A 24,942-nucleotide genomic window follows, 5' to 3' on the forward strand; every position below is an offset into this window, starting at 1 on the left:
TTCCTCCGCGCCGGAAGAGCGCGTCCGGTCGCATAGCAGAGACCCCTCCACCTCACCCCGAAGGAGAGTTCGGGCGCTTCCAAGCTGTGCCGATTGAAGTCGTCGGACAGCGCGGGACTTTCACAGACAGGGAGACAAGCAACAGTGGGTTTCCCGGAAAGGGAATAAGAAGGAAGGTTGCACGACGAAGCGTTGTGTTGTGGCTGAGGGATTCTATTCCTGTGGTGGCGGAGGGATTTGATAGTACGTTAACTTCCGGTAAAGTCCTAGCCCTGTGAGGAAAAGCCCCGAAGGAAACAATAACAAACGAAAGGAGGAAGCGATTTCGGGGTTTCTGTGTGGATCAGTTGTTGACCAAGAAGATGAGCCTCAGCCCCTGTCAGGGGACCTGAAAGAGTTCGGTGGGCTTCAGCCAGCCCTTCTCCACCTGTTTTCCCCACTGGGGCTCCCTGGGTATTGCCATGGCGGGCGTGGGGTCTGGGGGCTACGCGGCGGAGTTCGTGCCACCGCCGGAGTGCCCTGTCTTTGAGCCCAGCTGGGAGGAGTTCACAGACCCGCTCAGCTTTATCGGCCGCATCCGGCCTCTGGCGGAGAAAACCGGCATCTGCAAAATCCGACCGCCCAAGGTACCGGCGTCTGAGGAGAGGGAAGAACAGAGTGGGGGATTCGATAGACTTGGTTTAGTTTTACTCTTCCAGTCCTTCTCTCTTTTTATATTTATTCTCCTTTATTTCTCAACCACTAGAAGCTAAGTTTCTGGATGTTTTTTTTGCCTTGGTTTCTTTTGCAGTCTATGTACGCTGGTCTGAATGTGAGTGTTGTTCCAGGGGCCTTTTCCCTTAGAACTTGGGAACTGGTACTTTTCTTCTTGGATTGTGGGCAAGTGTAACAAAAGGCTTTAGGCTTTGTTGACCGATAAGTGTTTGAAGTATTACGGCGTGACATGTCCCTACACTCAACTGCAGTCCTCATTATGGAACGATAGTAAAAACTTGCCCTCCGTCGGCTATTTCTTTAAGCCCTATTAATTCTTAATTTATTAAATATTTGCAGGCCTCATCTCAGGGCTAAGGTTTCTTAAACAGTAATCTGAGCTCTGGTTGTCCCCAAGGATGTTATCACCAAACAAGAACCCCAGACTGATTACTGCTGAAATGAAAAAGTCTTCCCGGGGGAAGAGAAGGAGTAGAATTTATTTTTTAAATGTAGCACATTAGGAAGAATTTGTCAATGATTGATGTGGGAGGAAACGTCGAAATCTTTTGATATAAGGACCGGTGTATCAACGATTTACGAATTCAATGATTGCAAATAACTGGGTTTCTTATGGGTTGATTACCAGTCTTTAAGGTAAAGAAAGCAAATACGATCGTTTGTTTAGGGGAATTAGTGCCCCAAGACGCAGAGTGATTTGTTCAAGGTCAAAAGATTCTTTACTCATTAGACCAGTGCTTTTCAAATGGCGTTTCTGGTCCACCTGCACCAGGGTCAACCATATGCTTGTTAAAATGCAGGTCCCTAGGCCTCATTCCCACACTAGAATCAGTTTCCTTATGTGGAAGATGTAGAATCTGCTTTCCTAGCAAGTACTTGCAGATAATTCTTAATGCACATTTAAGTTTGTGAACCATTGCCTTAGCGCTTCTTGAAAGGGACACCTTGCTTTTGTTTTGTCTCCTAGTAATACAAATAAAATGTTAAGCACTGTTGCCCCAGTTGCATTTTTAAAAGCACCTGCTCTCACCAAAGATCACCATAGTGTGCACCACAGTGAATAAAAAGAGTTTTAGATGGGAGGGAGGAGACAGGAACTAATTGCAGATTATTTCAATTAATATTCTTTGAACCTTTAGCAGGTAAATAAAGCCTGCTTTTACAGATGAGGCAAGTCTGGATAAGTTAAGTAACTTATCAAATGTATGATCTTGGGCAAGTAGCAAAGTAGATTTTGAACCTATATGGATATGTTTGTTAGCTAAATGATTTCAATTAAGATTATAGACTATGAAGTGCAAGCAAAGCATTAACAGATAATTGCAATGATGAGTGATAATTGTATGTATTGCCATCTTCCAGAAGCTTCATTTAACTCTTTCTATCAGAATTAGCTAATAACGATAAAACCTTAAGCACTGCAGTTTTTTCTAAACCATATTTTCATTTACTCTGTTGCCTTTATGAGTTAGAAATTCTGTTTAAGGTGCCTTTTGGTAAAAAAAAAGAAAAGTTTGTTACTTTAAAAGAAGGTTGGAATAATATATCTTCCCTTTTTATGTCACATTACTGAAAATTTAATTTCAATGAACTTAATTACAATATTGGTGGATTTCTTTAGTTTACAAGGTAAGATAAATATTTTTGATTATTCAGGTTTTTAAATACTTATTATTTATGCCAAATTAAACTATGTTCTCTAAAACTGTGCTTGCAATGTGCTATCTCATTTAGTCCGGAAATCATTCTTGTTCTGTGGGTTTGCTTACTTTTTTAAATTTATTTTTATTTTTAAAAATATTTAGATGTCTAGAGCTAGGCTTTGAACAAAAGGTTCATATAACAGAGACTGTATAGTGCTGTGTCATATTACACATTAATGAAAAAACATCCAATTATATAGGCACTTTAAAAATTAACTTTTTAATCTTTAATTGTACCCTTTTTGGTTTCTTTCAAATTCTTTTTTCTTTTTTCTTTTTAAACTGGGACGTTTTATTAGACATTGTATTGAGATACATGTTCACTGTGTTCTACTTGATTAATTGGGAAAAGCATAACTGTGGGATGTAAACATAGTACTTGCCTGATATGAGGATTTATAGAGAAAATAATTTTAGTACTAAGAATATTAGAGATAAGTAATATTTTATTTAAACATATTACTTTCTGTCTTTATAATATAATAAAGAAGACTTGTTAGTTTTCCTGTCATCATGATTTGTGACAACTTAAATTAAGGGGAGGAATAATGCATTCCTTGCTTATGTGTCAATACGCTTAAAAAAAAAATCTTTCCATTTAGGATTGGCAACCTCCATTTGCATGTGAAGTAAAAAGCTTTCGTTTCACACCCAGAGTCCAGCGCTTGAATGAACTTGAGGTGAGTGTTTTATCACCATTGCTGCTTCATGATTCATTTTTTATGTCAGGGCTCTTGGTAGAGAACTCTGAGAAGTTCATGTATCAGGGCTCAGAATTAATGTTAATTGGGACTTAATGAAAGGAAGTTTTTGATTAAAAAAAATTGTCTTAGGTAGTTATTACAGTTTTTCTACTTAACTAGGATTATGGGAAACTATCTCTAGCCATACTTTTCATAGTTGAAATATCCAGCTTATTTAGCTTCAGATACCTGGAATTCTTCAGTTGTACTTCCTTTAGCACTTACTATTTTGCTAAAATTTTTTTGTTAGTGTTGGAAGACTGTATCCTTTGACATTTTGAAAAGTGTTTTTTTTTTTTTTAATAGTTTTAAAAATTCTATTAAAACTGGTTTTCATAGTTTTTTTTGGGGGGGGGAGCTTTAACACAACTTTTCCAGGAGAGTAAATTTTTTAATTAATTTTAATTTTTTTAAGTAAAAATCTTAATCTGATTTATTAAGATTTCCCTTTAAACATTACTAATCACTCTACTGAAAATTTGTTCTTGTCTTTTCAGAGGGTCTTTAGTGTGGTAGAAAATTCTTTGAGTGTACAAAAGAGAAATCTTGGCTATGGCCTAATACGTCATGCTGAGACTTTTCTTTCCTTGATGCTCCTGAGATTTTAATATATATCTTTTCCTTTAGTCTTTTGTAATTAGATACTTGATGAAGGATCTTAATATCAGTGAAGTAGAGTTGATGTACTTCTAAGTATTTGTTATCTACAGATGAAATGGCGGAATGCTTAGAAACAGATTAATTCGATCTACTAAATTTTCTGGTTAACTTAAAAGTTAAGTCAACTTCATCCAAAAAATTGCTTTGATTGATAATATGAGAACTGTTTGCATATATTAGATTAAATTTTTTGCCTTTATGAATCAAGTATATTGAAATATTTTATGTTGTTAATAACTTGCTTTACAGGGTTGGACTAAACAATAATAATGTGAATTTCTTTAGAAAAATTAATACCTTTGTTAACTAAAACACATTTATTTTCAACCATAATGTAGTTCTGATTTCTGACTTCTGTATTTGAATAATCTTAGGCAATGACCAGAGTGAGACTGGACTTCTTGGATCAACTAGCAAAATTTTGGGAACTTCAAGGATCTACTTTGAAGATCCCTGTGGTAGAGAGGAAAATCCTGGATCTATATGCTTTGAGCAAGGTGAGGCTTTTACTGGATTTAGAAATTGGAGCATAGGTTAGTGAATTTATAAAATTAGGAATTTCAGCACTGGCTGTTGTGGCTCAGCAGATTGAGTGCTGACCTGCTAACTGAAAGGTCGCTGATTCCCGGTCAAGACATATGCCTGGGTTGCAGCCAGATCCCCAGCTAATGGCATGTGGAAGGCAACTAACTACACATTGATGTTCCTCTCCATCTCTTTCTCCCTCCCTTCCTCTCTCTCTAAAATAAATAGTCTTTTAAAAAATGAGGAATTTAAAATAAGCATCACTTCCTGTGTAGGATTTGTTTAACAATGAAATGCAAAGAAGACTAGAAATGAGAAATCTCAAAGTTATCTTTAAAATCTTTTTTATAATTTGTTATAAGATTAATATTTAATGACTCACTCAGATTAGTAGGCCCTGCGATACACAATAATGGAAAAGAAATGATACCAACCTACTAATATTATGTTGAGTATATAATGGCCTATGTTGAGCTTGTCATTTTTTTTACTTAATGTAAATATATGATTTGAAAGAGATTAATGTTATTCAGCATTCTTACAAGTTGTGCATAACACTTGCATTAATACCTGTAAGTAGAATCATTAACTGAGGCGAGCATTATGCAATAGAATGAATAATAGCTCACAAATTGAAGGGTGATGTGTTTAGACTAATTTTTGCCTAAACTTAGGTTAACTTTGTAACATTATATTCCCTAATGAGAAAAAAACTAACTGACTTGCATTGGGGCTCATAATAATTACCTTGAAGACATGTTTTGTTATTACAGTAATAAAAATTTGATTGCTCTGACTTGTGAATGAAGACAGCTTGATTATCTGAAGAATTCAACGTTTTTCTGTGGCCTATCATATCCTGTGATTGATACACTATTTTGAAATAGTTAATTTTGGAAGATTTCACTTTCCAGGAAAAAAAGAAGAAATTAAATTTAAATTATTTTTTATGATACATTTAAAAATTAATGTCAGTTCAGAATTCTCTAAAAATTTTGTTTTATACCAAAAGTTCTGGGAAGTGTAATCTTATGCTAAAATATAGCTCTTAAGCTTTTTATTTTTATTTTTGTTTATTTTTATTATTTATTTATTTATTTACTTTTATTGTATTTTTCCCATTACTATTTAGTCCTTGTATGCCCCCCGACCCTCACAATCACCATACAGTTGTCCATGTCCATGAGTCCTTTTTCCTTTTTGCTCAATTCCTCCACTGCCTAACACCCCGCACTAGCTATCATCTGCTCTCTACCTGTCTCTATTTTGCTTGCTTGTTCAGTTTTTTCATTAGATTCCATATATGAGTGAAATCATATGGTATTTGTCTTTCTTTAACTGGCTTATCTCTTTTTCTTTTTTTATATGCTTTATGGATTATGCTGTTACAGTTGTCCCAATTTCTTTTCCCTTTGTTCCCCTCCACCCAGTGACGCCCCCTCCCTCCAGTTGTCCTGCCCCCTTAGTCCATGCCCGTTGGTTGTGCCTATAGTTCTTCTCAACCTCTTCCTGTCTACTCCTTCCTACTATGCTTCTTAATTCCTGTACCATCTCCTTCCCTTTCCTCCTTCCCTTTCCCCCATCCCCCTCCCCACTGACTTCCCCCCCTCCCCCTCCCCACTGACTTCCCCCCAAAATGTTCCCCATACTTATAAGTCTTTTTCCACTCTCGTTGCCTACTTAGTTTGCCTCTGTTTTGGTTCCCTAGCTTCTGTTGTTGGTTGTTGTGATACAGTTTTCATTTTAATGTTCATAGTTTTGATCCTCCTTCTTCTAAACAAGTCCTTTTAACATTTCATATAACAGTGGTTTGGATCTGATGAATCCTTCAGTTTTACTTTGTCCTGGAAGCACTTTCTCTGCCCTTCTATTCTGAATGACAGCTTCACTGGATAGAGTAATCATGGTTGTAAGTTTTTGCTTCTCATTACTTTGAATATTTCTTGCCAGTCCCTTCTTGCCTGCAGAGTTTCTTTTGAGAAATCAGCTGATAGTCTTCTTGGGACCCCTTTGTATGTAGTTCCCTTCTTCTCTCTTGCTGCTTTTAAGATTCTCTCTTTATCCTTAATTTTTGACATTTTGATTATAATGTGTCTTGGTGTGATTCTCCGTGGGTCCAGTTTTTTGGAACTCTCTGTGCTTCCTGGACCTGTGAGTCTTATTTCCTTCCCCAAGTTAGGGAGGTTCTGCTTCGTTATTCTTTCACATAATTTTTCAATTTCTAGTTCTTCTTTACCTTCTGACAACCCCATGATTCGTATGTTGGCCCGCTTATAGATGTCACACAGGTTTCTGAGCCTCTCCTCATTTTCCTCACTTTTTGTTTTCTCTTTCTGCGCTGGTTGACTGTTCCTTCCCTGTGTTCCAATTTGTTTATTTGATCCCTGGTTTTCTTTCCCTCACCACTTGTTTCGTATGTGTTATCGTTCATTTCAGCAAGACTAGCCTTCATTCCTTCCCCGTCTTGTTTAAGATCTGCTGTCAGGTCTATAAGCTGTCTGACAACCAAAGCTCTGAACTGAGCCTCAGAAAGAGTTTCTATCTGCTGATCTGTTAGATCAGATATTTGCTGGCTGGTCAGTTGTGTCACTGGAATATCTATCATGATCTGTGCCATCCTGACAGTTTTGTGTTTACCTTTGCTTCCTGGGCGTGGCTGTCACACCTCCTATGCTTTAGGGGGCAGAGTCCCAGTACTAGTCACTACTGGGTGACCCTTCTCACCATGCTGCAGTGTTTGGTGTGGGGGCAGGGATCCAAGATGGATTCTTGCTGTTTATTCTCCACTGAGAGACTGGGAGCTTCTTCCTCCATCCCCACCCCCTCCGGCCTTCACAGTCCGAGGCAATGAGGGTCTGCCCTCCTCTGTGTTAGACTCGCGAGCTGATGGGTTTGGTCTGCACCTGGGGGTGCTCCCCAGCTGTTTCTCTACTCTTTTAAAATATGGGTGTCTGTGTCTACCGCTGTCCCGTAGCCACAGCTGTCGCTGCCAGCACAGCTTGACCTCTCTGCCATGGCTTTGCCCCTCCTACTCATCCTGAAGAGCACCACTTCTTTATAACTTCGTATGTTGGATTTCCATGGAGCTTTATTTTCTGGAACTTTTGGTTATTTCTGGTTTTGCATTAGTTGTATTCTTTCTTAGTTGTGGAGGGAGACAGAGCTGTCAATTTAGGCTGGAAGTATCAGTTTTTATTGATTTGTTTTTAAATCAGTAAAATAGTGATGTCATTCAGTAAGCACTGTGCTGAGAATTATCTAGTGTAGTTTTTTGAAAATCTGTGATATACTAAAGGACAGATGAATTTGAGGGATGGGTTTATATCTTGTAGGAAACCATTAGGATAAAAAGTTGGTGTTAATTAAAGAATTTCTTTTAACAATTAAAAGGTGAACATTAGGTTTAATTACAAGATAAATTAGGTTGCATTCTTGACTTATAGAGTTGTAGGATTTCTTTTGTTTTTTGTTAAATTAATTAATTTATTTTTAACTCTACCAGAGGATATGCCCATTGATTTAGAGAGCTGAAAGGAGTAAAGGAGATAGAGAGAGAAACACCTGTGAGTTGCCTCTTGGATGCACCCCGATGAGGACTAAACCCTCAACTTTAGGTATGTGCCCTGACTGGGAATTGAACCCATAACCTTTGGTCCATGGGACAACGCTCCAACCAACTGAGCCACACCAGCCAGGGCTAGAGTTGTAGGATTTAAAAATTAGGAAGAGGCTTTAGAGTTAATTGAATCTGAATACCTAGTTCACAATTCTGTGTAACATTTAGCATCTGGACTGTTTGACTCTATCTTGAAAAAAATATTCCTTTTTGTGCAAAGGGAGACTACTAATCAGGTATCTTATTTAAGTACTTAGAGACTGTATTGCAAATATGTTGATTAAGGGTTAAGTTTGATTGTCCTGGGATTTATTGGAGTCTTGTCTTTATGTCCTTATGGACATCTGTTTTCTCTGACTTTAAAAAATGCTTATAAAACTGAAATGTAGAGATAAAAGGCAGACAAGTTTTGACTTGTAGTTATATTGTTTATATTTTATAATACTTTTGTTCTCTAAACATTATAGTGAGATTGCTGCCTCTCACCACATGAAATATTTTTCTTTACATTGAGGGGTAACTTAGAGTGCAATACACAAATCTGAAATATATGTCGGATAAGTCTTTATATATTTGTGTGCTTGTGGAATCACCACCCAGATAAAGGTATAGAACATTTACAGTGCTCTAGTGGGCTCCTTCATCTCCCTCCCAGTTGGTACTTCTCCCCAAAGTAACCACTATTCTGATCTTTATCATTGACTATTTCATTGGTGTGACATTCTACTTTCTAGCAAGAGTCTCAGGCTGAAAATACTGAGAGTTCTGATATTTTTAGGTTATTAGATATGCCCTTTAAAAAGAAAAGATTATTTTTGGCTGACAGATGAGCATCTTCTGAGCTTGTGTTATAGACATGATTTTGAAACCCTTTCATTTGGACTACTTTTTAATGGGAAGCACATTTTTAGTCTTCTGAGTCATTAAATTGTCAGTGTGATAGTTTCCTGTTTTGATTAAATCACTGTCTTTTTCCTTTATTTTTGATAATAAAAAGTGTTACTTGGGATGTCTGTAATTTAATGGAGTTTTATATTAACAATTACTGTTTATAATCAGTGCCACAAGGAAATTCATTTTTTAAAAATATAGTCTATTGATTAATGCTATTAGAGTTGTCCTAATTTTCCCCCTTCACCCCCCGCCCCCCCGCACCCGCCCAGTACCCCCCATTCCCTCCAAAATCCACCCCCCTTAGTTCATGTCCCTGGGTTGTGCATGAAAGTTCTTTGGCTTCACCCTTTCCTATACTGTTCTTAACATCCCCCTATTTTGTACCTACCAATTATGCTTCTTAATCCCTGCACCATTTCCCCCATTCTCTCCCTGCCACCCCTCAGTTGCTCACCCTCCATATGATCCCCATACCTATGATTCTGTTTCTGTTTTGTTTGCTTGGTTTGATTTTTAGATTCAGTTGTTGATAGTTGTGAATTTGTTGTCGTTTAATGTTCATAGTTTTGATCTTTTCCTTAAATAAGTCCCTTTAGCATTTCATATAATAAGGGTGTGGTGATGATGAACTCCTTTAGCTTTACCTTGTCTGGGAAGCATTTATCTGCCCTTCCATTCTAAATGATAGCTTTGCTGGATAGAGTAATCTTGGTTGTAGGTCCTTGCTTTTCATCACTTTGAATAGTTCTTGCCAGTCCCTTCTTGCCTGCAAAGTTTCTTATGAGAAATCAGCTGAAAGTCTTATAGGCACCCCTTTGTAGGTAACTGACTTCTTTTCTCTTGCTGCTTTTAAGATTCTCTTTATCTTTACCCTTTGGCATTTTAATCATGATGTGTCTTGGTGTGGTCCTCTTTGGGTCCAACTTGTTTGGGACTCGCTGTTTCTTGGATTTGTATGTCTATTTCCTTTGCCAAATTAGGGAAGTTTTCCTTCATTATCTTTTCAACTAAGTTTTCAATTTCTTGCTCTTCCTCTTCTCCTGGCATCCCTATGATTTGAATGTTGGTTCATTTGGAGATGTCCCAGAGGCTTCTTATTTTATCCTCATTTTTTTTTTTTTTTTGGAATCTTTTCCTCCTTGCTGCTCTGATTGAATTCTTTTTTTCTTTCTTATGTTCCAGATCATTGATTTGATTCTCGGCTTCATCCCCTCCACTGTTGGTTCTCTGTAGATTTTTGTTTCACTTATTTCTGCCTGAGTCTTTTTTATGCTGCTGCATTATCTAGTGAGCTCTTTGAGCATCCTTATAATCAGTGGTTTGAACTCTGCATCTGATAGGTTGTTCATCTCCATTTTGTTTATTCTTTTTCTGGATTTCTGTTCTTTCATTTGAGCCATATTTCTTTGTTTCATCAATTAGGCAGCCTTCCTGTGTTTGTTTCTGTGTATTAGGTAGATCTACTTTGACTTCCTGCCTTAGTAGTGTGGTCTGTGGTAGAAAAGGCACCTGTACTTTGTGTGGGGCGGAGCCTTAGGTAATTGCCAGGGTGGGGCAACTCATTTTACTGCTTTGTGGCTCTATGTGGGGGAGGGTTTGGAGAGGGACAGTGCTGCTGCCTGGCCTCTGGAGATTTGCCCCGGTGGAAGCTGTCTTCTGTACTCGCCCTGTTGCCAGTCACTTCACTTTCTTCCCATATGCCACTTGTACCCTTCCAGCTGTTGCCCTGGTTATGAATCCTAGAGGTGGTAGGCCTGTGTAAGTCCTGAGATCTTTGTGGGCCCTTTAAGAGGAGTCTCTTGCAAATCCTGCAGTTTTTTCCGCTCCCCAAACCTACTGGCTTTTACAGATATTATGGGGACTTACCTTCCTGTGGCTGGAACCCTGGGCTGGGTTGTCCGGTCTGGGGCTGGGATCACTCGCTCCCAAGATATCCCTCTAGATTTTTATCCACCACACATGACTGTGGGAATGCCTGCTCTGCCACCTTTCCTCACCTCTCTGCCCCTCCTACCTGTCTGGGTGAATGTGGCTTCTTTAAATCCTTGACTGTTGGACTGTCATACAGCTCAGTTTTCTGACAAATCTGGTTGATATTTGTTTTGTAGTCTAGTTGTAATTTTGCTGTAGTTTTGTGAAGAGGCAAAGCATGTTTACTTATGCCTTTATTTTGACTAGAAGTTTTGAGTCAGGAAATTCATTCTATTAAAATTAATTTTGAACACCAGCATTCTCCTTCTCCACCTTTTTATTCCCATTCCCACTCCTCAGAGCTAATTATTTTTAATTCTTAGCTGTTTCTGATTTTGTTCTTTATATTTCCAAATAATATGTTCATTATACTACTTCATTTTTCAGTTTTAAATATTATATAATGATTTTTTACTTTTAGAATTGGGCAGTGGGTATAAGAATCTAAATCCTCACAAATTTCAGTATTCCTGTCCCTTTCTAGTGTAGTTACATATATATTTTAAAAATATTTTTAGAGAGGGGCAAAGAGAAGGAGAGAACATCAGTCAGTTGCCTCTCGCATGCCCCCAACCAGGGACCTGGCCTACAACCCAGGCATGTGCCCTGACCAGGAACTGAACCAATAACCCTTTGGTTCACAGGCTAGCACCCAATCCACTGAGCCACGCCAGCCAAGACTAGATAAGTTTTTTTATTAATCCAAAATTATTAACTATTTGTACTCGAGCCTTGTAGTATCTATGATTTTTTTTTTTTACCAACTTTTATTTTACTTGGAGTTAATAATCCCCCTCCCTTTTTTCATTTTGTACATTTTTCTTGTAACTATCAAAAACTGACTTTCAGATTTTTCAGGAGAAGTATAAAATCTCTCATTATGCTTTTACCCATCAGATCACCTGTCAATTTCATTTTCTTGAAGCCATTCCTCTCGAGTTTTCTTTTCCTGCTACAATCCAAACTGGTGGTTTTGTAAGGTCAGCTGTCAGCCTGGAACTTTATTTCACTAAAATAAATTCTGGGAATTTCCTTTGCTTCTCCTTGTTTCAGATCTTTCTCTTACTTGATTTACTCCTACTTCGGTGATACATTTTTTCTACTATTAGTTTGATGAGCAATAAGGTAAATGGGATGTTATTATTACTATTTTTTTTGAGAGTACATTTATGAAAACTGAGGACAGTGAAACAAGAAAGGGCCTAGGACAGAAGAACCAACAGGAGAGAGCCTAGGGGCGGCTGCTTTGGCTCCCTAGAAACATTATGTGAAAGAAGTGAGCCGAGGTGGGGTTGTTATCAGCTCACTGGAGAGTCAGAAAAAGGAGGGCCATGATAGGTTCAGGGGGTAAGCCAAGGACAAGCTGCCAACTGCTCCTCTGGTTGCAAGTCTTGTGGGAACCCTTAGAGTTTAGGAGATGCACACCTATGTGGGAAGAAGAGAAGAGAAAGATGTGAGCGTGTTCTCAGGAGGGAGAGGATGTAGGAATATAAATTATTTGCTTGTCTAAAAATGATCTAACACTTTACTGGTAGTTTGGTGGAGTTTAGAAGTCTAACTTGTAAGTCATTATACAGTATTCCCTCACTTATCGCATATATTATGTTCTAGACACCCCCGTGATAGGTGAAAATCCGCGAAGTAGGAACCTTACATTTATTTTAGTATTTATATATATTTAAAGGCTTTATAAACCCTTCCCACACACTTATAAACCGTTCCCAGTCACTTATTAACCTTTCTCACTCCCTTATTAACCTTCTCCACACTTTTATAAACACTACTTATGTTCTTAAACATATTCTACACTCTTAAACTTATGTAACTTCAATTAAACATGCCTATACAGTACCGCAAAATCCTGCGATATAGCGAAAAATCCGTGATAAATAATTAAATATAATATCTTAAAAAATCCTGCAATACAGTGAGGCTGCGATAAGTGAACCGCAATATAGAGAGGGACTACTGTACCTGTTTCTTTCTTAGGGAGGAGTCCCTTATTTTCAGACTCCCCTGAGAATAAATCCCCAGTCTTCTGTGGTTGGAGAGGAATAGATGCTGGCTGTGCTTAGTGGCGGTGGTCTTATTGCTTTAATACAGGCTTTCAGTCACTCCTTTTCTTTATTCATTGCCATGCCCAATTTTAAAGGTACTGCTGCTTCCATTTCATAAGATTTTTCAGGGTCTGTGTTGCCAAAGCTGCTCCTTGGCTTTCTCCTATTGCAGGTGCTAGGTTATTACTTGTACACCTGCTTTCTCTTGCCCTGTTTGTCCTCTTGGAATTATGCCTTTGTGTTCCTGTATCGTTTTTTAGTGGAGTTCTGAGAGGGAGTTTTTAAATGTCATACTAGTACTACTTTATGTCTGTTATAATTGTCTCTTGCTAGCCAGACTTAGTTTGTCATTGGATTGAAATTTTGGCCTTGATTGACATTACTCTTGGTGGGTCAAGTTTTGATTAAGAGCTTCTCTTCAATATGTTCAATTTAATTGTATGCCATGTATCTTTTTATAGGGCATGGTGCTTAGTTGATATTTTTCTAGTGACAATGGTGTGATATATTGCATTGCAAATCTTGGAGTAAATGGTTTATATTTTGAAATTATGCATGGTAATCCTTGAATCTGTCAGCTAAATAAAAACAAGTGTAAGGTTTTTGTTTTTATAGTATTAGAGCTGGTTAGATTGTCAGAGTATTGTATGCATAAAGCCAAACTTATGGTTTTGATTTCTTTGTCAGATAGCTTTGTCTTATTCCTTGGCCATTCCCTGACTCTGCTGGCTGTCATTTTCACAGCTATGTGCCAGTAATCAGAACTGGGTGGGAAAGCATGACTGGATCCATGCAGATGTATCATTACCAATGGAAATTTAGCTTGCAGTGCTTTGACTACAAAGCAGATTATTATGCAATGGTGATAATTGTACTGGATAGAAAAGGTTATTGAGAGGACTTCTATTTCTTCTCTTGAGTTCCTTTACTATTCCTTTCTGTGTGCTTCAGCAACATTTGCTTCCTTATTGTTACTCCAACACTCAAGCATGCTTCTCACCTTAGGGTCCTTGGTCTGGCTAGTCCCTGTATATCTGCTTGGGTAATTGCTTTACTTCTTTCACATCTTTGCTCAGATTTCACCATTGTCCTGAGGTTTTTGTCACTAATTAATACTTCAATTTACCCTCATTCTGCTTTCAGATATTTCACTAGTGAAAATTTTTCTTTGGCTGTAGGTTCATCTTTGTCTACAATAGTATCCTAGATCACAAGAGTGGAAAACATTTTTTTTCACTTGTTTATAGCATGTGTACCCCCCCTCCATGCACACTTGCCCACGTATGTAGATATTTATAATACAGATAACATTGTTATAGCTGATGCTTTTCATGTTTTTTTAAATTTCATTTCTCTTCACAATAGACTCATAATGAAGTGTAGTATTTTTTTATTTAAATCCTCACCTGAGGGTATATTCTGTTGACTTTAGAGAGAGAGGAATAGGGAATGAAAGGAGAGAGGAAAGGGAGAGAGAGAGAGTAACAGAGAGACATCAATAAAAGAGAGAAACATCGATTGGTTGCCTCCTGTATGCACCCTGACCAAGGATGAACCTGCAACCTTAGTTGTGTACCCTGACTGGGAATTGAACCCACAACATCTTGATGTATGGGACAGTGCTCCAACCAACTGAGCCACCTGGCCAGGGCAGATGTAGGTGCTATTGTAACTTTTTAAATAGTGGGGAATCTGAGATGCAAATTATGTGATTTAACCAAGGTCATACAACTATTAAGTAGCAGAGCTAGGATTTGAACTCTCAGTCTGGCTCCAGAGAGTACATGCTCTTAGCCTTTTAAAAAAGTTGTGGTAAAATATACATAACATAAAATTAGCCATTTTTAAGTGTACAATGTAATGGCATGAAGTACATTCAAAATGTTGTACATCCGTCACTAATATCCATTTCCAGAACTTCATCCCTACCTGTAGCCCCTGGTAAAACCTCTATTCTACTTTCTCTCTCATACATTTGCTTACTCTAGGTATGTCATGTAAGTGGAATCATACAATATTCATCCTTTTGTATTTGATTTATTTCACTTAGCATAACGTTTTCTAGGTTCATCCATGTTGTCACGTGTATCAGAATTTTTTCACTTTTTAGGGCTGAATAATATTGTATGTGTCCATTACATCTTATTTCTCCATTAATTTTTTTAGAATATTTTATTGATTATGTTGTTACAGTAGCCCCAGTTTTTTTCCCTTTGCTTCCTTCTGCCCAGTATCCCCCTTCCCTCCGGCAATCCCATTCTCCTTAGTTCATGTCCATGGGTCATGCATACAAGTTCTTTGGCTTCACCCTTTCCTATATTATTCTTAACTTCCCCCTGTCTATTTTGTACCAACTAATTTTGCTTCTTAATCCCTGCACCATTTCCCCTTTTCTCCCCTTTCCCACTCCCAGCTGATAACCCTCCAAATGATCCCCATATCTATGATTCTGTTCCTATTCTGGTTTGCTTAGTTGGATTTCTTTTTATTTTTTATATTCAGTTGTTGATAGTTGTGAGTTTGTTGTCATTTTAATGTTCATAGTTTTTATCTTCTTTTTCTTAAATATGTCCCTTTAGCATTTCATTTAATAAGGGTGTGGTGACAATGAATTCTTTTAGCTTTACCTTGCCCGGGAAGCACTTCATCTGCCCTTACATTCTAAATGATAGCTTTGTTGGATAGAGTAATCTTGGTTGTGGGTCCTTGCTTTTCATCACATTGAATATTTCTTGCCAGTCCCTTCTTGCCTGCACAGTTTCTTTTGAGAAATCAGCCGATAGTCTGTCTTATAGGCACCCCTTTGTAGGTAACTCTCTGCTTTTCTCTTGCTGCTTTTAACATTCTCTCTTTATTTTTAACCTTTGGCATTTTAATTATGATGTGTCTTGGTGTGGCCCTCTTTTGGTATAGCTTGTTTGGGACTCTGTGCTTCCTGAAGTTGTATGTCTGTTTCCTTTGCCAAATTTGGGAAGTTTCCCTTCATTATTTTTTCACATAAGCTTTTGATTTCTTGCTCTTCTTTTCCTTCAGGCATCCCTATGATTTGGATGTTGGCATGTTTAAAGTCCCAGAGGTTCCTAAGCCTCTCCTCATTTTTTTCAATTGTGTTTCCTCATTCTGTACTGGTTGACTTTTTTTCTTCTTATGTTCCAAGTCATTGATTTGAATACCAGTTTCCTTCACCGCACCATAGGCTTTGTGTGGATTTTCCTTAGTTTAATTTAGCATAGCCTTCACTTCTTCTCTTATGTGTTTGCCATACTTATGCATATCTGTCAAGCCTGTAAGCATCTTTATCGCCAGTGTTTTGAACTCTGCTTCTGTTAGGTTGGCTCTGCTCATCTGTTAGGTTGGCTATCTCCTCATCGCTTAGTTCTCCCACTGGAACCTTGATCTGTTCCTCCTTTTGGGCCATACTTCTCTGTCTCCTCATTTTTTTTCTTTTTTTAAATTTTATTTTATTGATTATGCTGTTACAGTTGTCCCAGTTTCTTTTCCCCCTGCTTCTGCCCTCCCTCCAGTTGTTTCCACCCTCTTATTCCATGCCCATTGGTTGTGCATATAGTTCTCAACATCTTCGTGTCTACTCCACTCCCTCCTACTATGCTTCTTAATTCCTGCATCATCTCCCTCCCTTTCCCCTCTTCCCCCTCCCCGCTGACCTCCACCCAATATGTTCTCCATACCTATAATTCTTTTTCCCCTCTTGTTGCCTACTTAGTTTGCCTTTGTTTTGATTCCCTAGCTTCTGCTGTTGGTTGTTGAGATACTTTTCATTTTACTGTTCATAGTTTTGATCCTCCTTCTCCTAAACAAGTCCCTTTAACATTTCATATAACAGTGGTTTGGATCTAACAAACTCTTTCAGTTTTACTTTGTCCTGGAAACACTTTCTCTGCCCTTCTATTCTGAATGACAGCTTCGCTGGATAGAGCAATCGTGATAGTAGGTTTTTGATTTTCATTACTTTGAATATTTCTTGCCATCCCTTTTTGCCTGTAAAGCCTCCTTTGAGAAATCCACTGATAGTCTAATTGGGATCCCTTTGTACATAATTCTTCTCTTCTCTCTTGGTGCTTTTAAGATTCTCTCTTTATTTTTAATTTTGATATTTTGATGATAATGTGTCTTGGTGTGGTCCTCCCTGGGTCCAGCCTCTCCGGAACTCTCTGTGCTTCCTGGACCTGTAACTTCATTTCCTTCCCCAAGTCAGGGAAGTTCTGCTTCATTCTTTTTTCACATAATTTTTCAAGTTCTAGTTCTTCTTCTTCACCCTCTGGCAGTCCTGTAATTCGAATGTTCATTCGCTTATAGCTGTCACAGAAGTTTCTGAGCCTTTCATCATATTCCTCACTTTTCGTTTCCTCTTGCTGCACTGGTTGACTGTTTGTTCCCTCCCTATGTTCCGATTTGTTGGTTTGATCCATGGCTTTCCCTTTCTCACCACTTGTCTTGTATGTCTTTTTGTTCATTTCAGCAGGGCTAGCCTTCATTCCTTCCCTGTCTTGATTCAGCCCCACTGTTAGGTCTGTAAGCTGTCTTATGACTATAGCTCTGAACTGAGCCTTAGTGAGATTCGGTATTTGTTCATTGGTCAAGGCCTTTTTTTTCATTAGCTGTGTGATTGGTATTTCAATCATTAATTTTGCCATTCTGACCGTTTGGTTTGTCTTTCCTTCTTGGGGGTGGGGCGCTGTCACACCTCTTACGCTATATTGGGCGGAGGTCCGTGTGCTCGTCACAACCTGGTGACCTTTCTCACCTCACTGTGGCGCTTTGCGTGGGGGCGGGGCCCAAGGTGGATTCTTGCTGTTACTCTCCGCTAAGGAACTGGGAGCCTCATCCGTTCCCACAGTCTGAGACAATGGGGTCTACCTTCCCCGGTGTTGAAATCTCGAGCCGACAAGTCTGGTCTGCAGCCGGGACCGGCTCCCAGGCGCTTCTCTCCTCCCCCCAAATACGGGTGTCTGCTTACTGCGTCCCGCTGTTCGCTGCTGCAGCTGCCGCCTCCAGCACAGTTCGACTTTTCAGCTATGGTTTCGTCGTTCCTACCCGTCTGGACGAGCACCGCTTGTTTATGATTTCATACGTTGGACTTCCATATAGCTTTATTTTCTGGAACTTCTTATTATTTTTTGTTTTGTGGTAGTTGTAATTCTTCTTAGTTGTGGAGGGTGACAGAGCGTGTTGGTCTATGCCTCCGTCTTGGCTGGAAGTCTCTGTCTCCTCATCTTGACGGCTCTTGTGTTTGTTTGCCTCTGTGTCTTAGGTAGAGCTGTTGTTCCTTTTACGTTGTAAGGGGCAGAGCCTTAGGAATTCATCAGTATGGACAACCCATTTCACCCCATTATGGCGCTGTATGTGAGCGAGGGGTCTGAGGGGGAACAATGCCGCTTGCTCAGCACTTGCCCCTTTTCCAGGCACTTCTCCCACTTCCGTATGGGACTGGCGCTCCTCTAGCTGTTGCCCTGCCCAGCGCTCCCAGGTTGGGTGGGTCTGCAGACATTCTAGGACTGTGGGGGCCCTTTAAACCAGCGGACTTTGTGGAGAGACCAGCAGTTTCTTCCTCTGCCCCAACCCCTACTGGTTTGCAGTCAGAAATAATGCAGCTTTGTTTTCCTCGGTGTTGGAACCGTTAGCTGTGTGGTCTGGTCTGGTGCTGGGAGCGCTCCCCAGGTGTCCCTCCCGACTTTTTAAAACTTATGTCTGTGCTTTCTTCGGCCTGTGACTGCCGCCGCCAGCGCCGCCACCACTGCCACCACACCGAGTCCTCTCTGCCCCAGCTCCGCCCCTCCTACCTGTCTGGATGAGTAGTTCTTCTTTATATCTTTGTTTGTTGGATTTCCATATAGCTTGATTTTCTGGAACTTCTGGTTGTTTCTAGTTTTCAGGTAGTTGTATTCATTCTTAGTTGTGGAGGGAGATGCAACATGTCTAGGCCTCCATCTTGGCTGGAAGTCTTATCTGTTAATCTCTTGATGGACATTTGGGTTGTTTCCACCTTTTGACTGTTGTGAATAATACTGCTGTGAACATTGGTATGCAGGTATCTGAATCCCAGCTTTCAGTTCTTTTGGCCATAGGCTTAGAGTTGGAATTGCCGGATCATGTGGTAGTTCTGTGTTTGTCTTTTAACTGTTTTGATACCGTAAAATACAGTAATTATATTCAAAGAAGAAAATTAATTTGAGTTCAAATAAGTGTGTCATGGTCCTTTTCATTCTGTTTTCAGTGAAACTGAAAATGGCCTATATTTTAGAGTGAGAGAGATGTACAATTATCAGCTTCTTTTTAAAAGAAGGGGGACTTGATACATGCATATTATATAGCACCAGATTTGATGTAACATTTAGCCAAATTAGCCTGTTTATCTCATTACTTTCTATGTTAATACATTCTATGCTACATTCCAGTAAATCTAATACTATAATCTGATCTTTGCATATTATTCATTATAATCTTCCATGTAAAACTTTTCAGCTTTTCTCCTTTTGAAAATTATAGCCTCTTTTCCAGCATTTCCTCTGAATCCATTGTTTGCTAGGCATTTTTATTAAATTTTATAAGGTTTTTGCTACATTTTTTAATTTTAGGAATTAATTTCTTTTATACTGTGAAACATTTATTCTCATGTTATTTTTGGTCTATTTAATTCTTATTTTATATTTTGAATTCTTTGAGGATATGGAGGACATACCGTATTTTTCACTCCGTAAGACGCACTTTATTTCCCCAAAAAGTTGGGGGGAAATGTCTGTGCATCTTTTGGAGCAAATATTGCGTCACATACCATGATGTGTGTTTCCTGACCTGTCAGCAGTGGCGACAGCTGTTAAAAGTGGAAGCAGTGGGCCCACGCAAAACCCCAGGGGACACTTAAATGTCCTACTTTACTGCTGAATCTCAGGGCATGTGGTCAATATTAAGATAGCAAAGAAAGTGATATCTGTGATTGTGAGCAACTGAGCTTCATAAATTCTGACACTAGTGATGATGAGTTCTTCGGGTTCCCAGAAAACTAGAAGAGTACTTGAACCTTAAAGTCTTTTCTCATTTGTTAATGACATTGATGATGGTTCTTTATATTGCTGTTGACTGCTGTTCACTTTACATGGTTGAGATATTATTCTGTTATATTTTATTAAATATATTAGTACACCATTTAGTTCAGAATATATTTTTTCTTGATTTCCTCTAAACCTAGGTGCATCTTATGGTCAGGTGCGTCTTATGGAGTGAAAAATACTGTATATATGTTTAGTTTTCTCAAGGTACATCATGTACAGAATGTAAATTCATTAAATGTTTTTGAATGTCTGGTTCATTTAAGGTAGACACAATAGCATTAATTAAATATTAAAGTTTAGAACTACCCAAAATTGTCTCATTCCATACTTTAAAATGTTGACAAGTTTCAGTTTTCTGTGATATTTATTGAAAGGAAATTTGAAATCTAGGCCCAGAATAATTTTTGTATTTAGCAAGCTGTATAGTCAGAATGCATGAATTTACCTACTTTCCCTAAATAATTTTTACTTTCTTTTCAGATTGTTGCCAGCAAAGGAGGTTTTGAAATGGTCACCAAAGAAAAGAAATGGTCTAAAGTGGGTAGCCGCTTGGGATATCTGCCAGGAAAAGGAACTGGGTCTCTTTTGAAGTCACACTATGAAAGAATTCTCTACCCGTATGAGCTTTTCCAATCTGGTGTCAGCCTTATGGTGAGACATATATATATTTTTTTATGAGTGGATAAGTTCAATCTGCCAAGTATAAGCTTTAGACTGTGTTCACCAGTAACAAGTTAGCAGTTGGTAATGTGTAGCAGGTACCAAAATTTGGGAGAAGAAGGTGTACTTCAAAAATCAACTTTTTGGTGGTTTACATGGTAAAGGGTAATGCGAATAAAGGATCTTTTCTTATTTATTTAAAATAAGTCCTCTGCTAAAGTTTTTTGAAAAATTCCTTCTCTTCATTTTATGTATTTTTTTAAACAACTTTATTGAGGTATAATTTACACACCATAGAATTTACTCATTGTAGATAAACAGAGTCAATAAGCTTTAATAAATTATACACCACAATCTAGTTTTAAAACACTGCGATCAGCCCAATAAGTTCTTTTGTGTGTGTTTGTAGTTGGTTCCTGCTCCTACCCGAAACCTAGACAACTGATCTACTTTCTGGCTCTATAGTTTCGCCTTTCCTAGAAATTTCACATAGATGGAATCATACAATATGATTTTGTACCTGGCTTCTTTCACTTAACCTAATGTTTTTAAGGCTCATCCATGTTTTAGCATGTGTTGGTACTTCATTTCTTTTTATTGCTGAAAAATATTCTGTTGTGTGGTTATACCATATTTGTTTATCCATGTACTAGGTGATGGACAGATTATTTTCAGTTTATGGTTATTATAAATAATGCTATGACTATTCAAGTACAAGTCTTTGTGTGGACATGTTTTCATTTCTCTTGGGTAGATACCTAGGAGTGGAATTGCTGGGTTATATGGTAAGTTTATGTTTAACTTTTTAAGAAACTGCCAAACTTTTCCAAACTGGCTGAACCATTTTACATTCGCACAACAATGTAGAGGCTTCCAGTATCTCCACGTCATTGCCATCACTTGGTACTGTCAGTTTTTTGCTTATAGCCATTCTAGTAGGTGTTGTAGTGGAATCTCATTGTGGCTTTAATTTTTGTTTCTCTAATGAGTAATGGTGTTCTGCATCTTTTCATGTGCATATTAGCCATTTGTTTATCTTCCTTTATGAAGTGTCTGTTCAAATCTTTTTTATTGGGTTGTTTCTCATCTTGTATTTGTTCTAAGAGTTAGTTCACTGAATGTTCTAGATACAAGTTCTTTATCAGAGACGGTTTTAAAAATATTTTTTCCTAGTGTGTGGTTTATCTTTTCATTTTATAATGGTTTATATTTGAAGAGTAATTTTCGGTATTTTTTTCCTCCCCATTTATGGATTGTTTTTCTCTTGTTATAGCTAAGAAATCTTTTCCTAACCCAAGACCACAAAGATTTCCTTCTTTGTTTTCATTCAGAAGTTTTATAGTTTTAGCCTTTTATTTAGGTCTTGATCCATTTTGAGTTATTTTTTTGTGTGTGTATATAGTATAAGGTAAGGGTATATAAGTTTCTTCTGATGGGCAGAAGGGTATATGAATATCTAGTTGTACCGGCACCATTTGTTTAAAAGACTGCCTTTTCCCCATTGGTTAACTTTGGCACTTTTGTTTAAAACCAGTTGACTTTAAATATGTGGATTTATTTCTGGTCTCTAATTTGTTCTTTTATCTATATATTTACCCTAGCACCAATACTTTGCTGTCTTGAGCACTATAGCTGTATAGTTTTGATACTCAGTAGTATAAGTCCTCAAACTTTGTTCTTTTTTCCAGAATTTCTAAACAATTTGCATTTCTGCATAAATTTTAGGATCAGCTTCTTAATTTCTACAAAAACCTGCTAGGTTTTGATAGGGATTGACTTGAATCTGTAGCTCAATTTGGTGTGAAAAGTTTCATCTGTTTTCATGTAGTATTAGGGATTTATTGAAAATACATTATTTTTCCCCTGAATCTCAAATCTGATCTCTTTTCAGTGAATCTGCTCTCTTTCTGTGCTCTGATTCTTTAGGGTGTACAAATGCCTAATTTAGATCTTAAGGAAAAAGTGGATCCTGAGGTTCTTGGCACTGATGTCCAAACTTCCCCAGAGCCAGGCACAAGAATGAACATTCTGCCAAAGAGAACAAGACGTGTCAAGTCTCAGGTATCAATTTCCATGGGCCATTTATAATAGGAGTTTTAAATGTATTGACTGTGCATCTGGTTATGGGAGGTCATTTGCATACTGTTAATTCTTTAAAACTTGAAGAGACCTATGTTTCAGTTGTTTTTGAGATGATTGAGGAAGAAATTACAAAATTCTGTCTGATTTGATTTAGAAAACTGTTCATTTTGAACAGTTTTTGACAGGGATGACAAAAATCAGGGTGACTGGATATTGTAGGGTCAGTTTCACAGATATTCTGATGAATTCTGGTACATTTTATTTTCATGGTTAGCAGAAATGAGAGAAGTAGAAAAAAGTGGTTTTATATTTCACTTGTCATTCCTTTAAAAACCACAGTACGATTTTCTTAGTGTTTGGACTATTCCAATATAATTTCTTTAGTGTTCTTGTACCCTAAAAGAATTTCAAAACCTAATGAATGCATCAGAAGAAGAGTGCCCTAGTTTCTTTTTGTTTGCTCTTCCTTACTAATCCCTTTTTTTTTTTTTTTGTGGTCCCCAAAGTTGTATTTTTTAAGGTTTTTAATAAAGACAAGTCTGTAAGTTGGGACAGTGAGGAGAGCTCTGAGATGTTATCCATTTAACTTAAACACATGAGTAGATCAGAGTACAACTTAACTGGATTCTAATAATTGATTTCAATATATCTAAAAAATCCTGTATTAAAAGAATAGAAATGGGATACATTGAAAGTGGGAATCAGAGAAGGAAGATAGTCCACGACAAGAGACACTGTATCTGGGGTGGTAAGGAGTCTTGTCACTGGAGAGGCAGGCTAGTGATACTTTATGCTGCCTTTTTAGAGCTCAGGGGATATCTCTCTTTGAGGCCATGTCTCCTTCCCTTGTTCTGAGTTTATGCTTATTAAATAACCTCCTGATTCATTAATTTAGCTTCTTAAGTACTTTGATAGCAGAAAGGTGTCTTGGATGGGAAATATGAATTTAATGAAAATTCATTGGAAAGTGATAGCTGCACTATAAATTAGTAAACTCTGGTTTAATCATAAAGTGATTTATATTGCTATGGTTGTGATCACTTTTGGGTCATAATTCTCTTTCAAGACCTGAAACAATTGAAGAGTAGTAGTCTCTTTGACATGATAGCTCAACTCAAGAGTTGCTCCTGGTGGCCCTGCCCATCTAATCATTTGCCAGCTTGTGGTGAAATCTCTTGATGTTTCTTCTAAAACCATGAAAAAGTTCTGCTTTCTTGAGACAAGAGTAGGGACTACAAAGAATGCTTTTTACCCATTGTAATAATTGTCACTGGAGTCAGGTTGGTTGATACCTGGTAGAAACTAGAACCATTTCAGGATTTGAAATTAACTTCTTAAACTCATATTTATTAATTACTGTATTGCTAGTCTGCCTTATTTTTAGTTTTCTATTTTAATAAGAAAGAAAACGGCTTTCTGGTAGATCTCCAACTTCTTGCCCCATACACGAAACTTAATATTCATTCTTATTCTCTGCTTACCTCTGTGGGTAAAGTGTACCTTTCGCTCCAAGGATGATTTACTTTCATCCTTTATGGCATCTTTAATGACTTCAGTATACCAGTTGTGGTATCTTTTTCTTCTGCTGCCTCTGTCTGCTACCCCCCCCCCCCCGCCCCATATATATGTGTTTAAGCATTTTTCTTTAAAGAACAACCCATACTTTTTCTTGACCTATATTTTTCAGACAGTAAAATGTGTAAATTTTGATGATGTTTATACCTTTGGAACTAGGACTGATTCCACCCTTTTATATAACTATCAATCATGACATTTTTGATAAATTACTATAATCTATTAAAACTTTTTATTCCTTTTTGATAATCAAAATTGTTCTAAATATGGTTAACGGGAGCACCTTCAAGCTGGTTTATGATCTTTTGACATGTCTTCGTCAGTTTTTGAGCACTTACTTAAGCACAAGAAGGGCTCATCGTCTTTTTGTTCTGCCTTAGACCTGGAATGAGCCATTTATCCAAGGAATCCTGGTTAATTTTAGTGGGAGATGGCACTTACAAACCAACATCGGAGCACAAGGTGTGCTTGTTTTTACTGGGATACCATTGTTTATAGGCCCTTTCAGTGATCAGGGCTGGTAAATAAATTTTAAAAACATTATGAGTATATTTTCAGGTCATACTGATAATTCCGATTTTAATCCAGCATCACAAAGTTCTTTGGTTTATGTTGTAGTTCTTTTTCCTAGCATTTTGAGTTGGTAACTTAATTCATTATTTTTTATTCTTT

General features: G+C 37.9%; 1 protein-coding gene across 1 annotated transcript in view; it reads left to right on the forward strand.

Moving 5' to 3' along the window:
* The first annotated feature begins 267 nt into the window (after window positions 1-267).
* The window catches only part of KDM5A (lysine demethylase 5A), a 133,784-nt gene continuing 109,109 nt past the window's right edge, over window positions 268-24,942 (forward strand). The window contains exons 1-5 of the mRNA XM_090273826.1: window positions 268-626; window positions 3,020-3,097; window positions 4,195-4,317; window positions 20,434-20,604; window positions 22,540-22,674. Of these exons, the coding sequence (XP_090129952.1) occupies window positions 462-626; window positions 3,020-3,097; window positions 4,195-4,317; window positions 20,434-20,604; window positions 22,540-22,674 (672 nt within the window). The 5' untranslated portion in view covers window positions 268-461. The remainder of the gene's footprint in view (window positions 627-3,019; window positions 3,098-4,194; window positions 4,318-20,433; window positions 20,605-22,539; window positions 22,675-24,942) is intronic.

The sequence above is a fragment of the Furipterus horrens genome, unplaced genomic scaffold (genome assembly GCF_987537825.1).
Source record: "Furipterus horrens unplaced genomic scaffold, mFurHor1.1.pri manual_scaffold_4, whole genome shotgun sequence".
NCBI lineage: Eukaryota > Metazoa > Chordata > Mammalia > Chiroptera > Furipteridae > Furipterus > Furipterus horrens.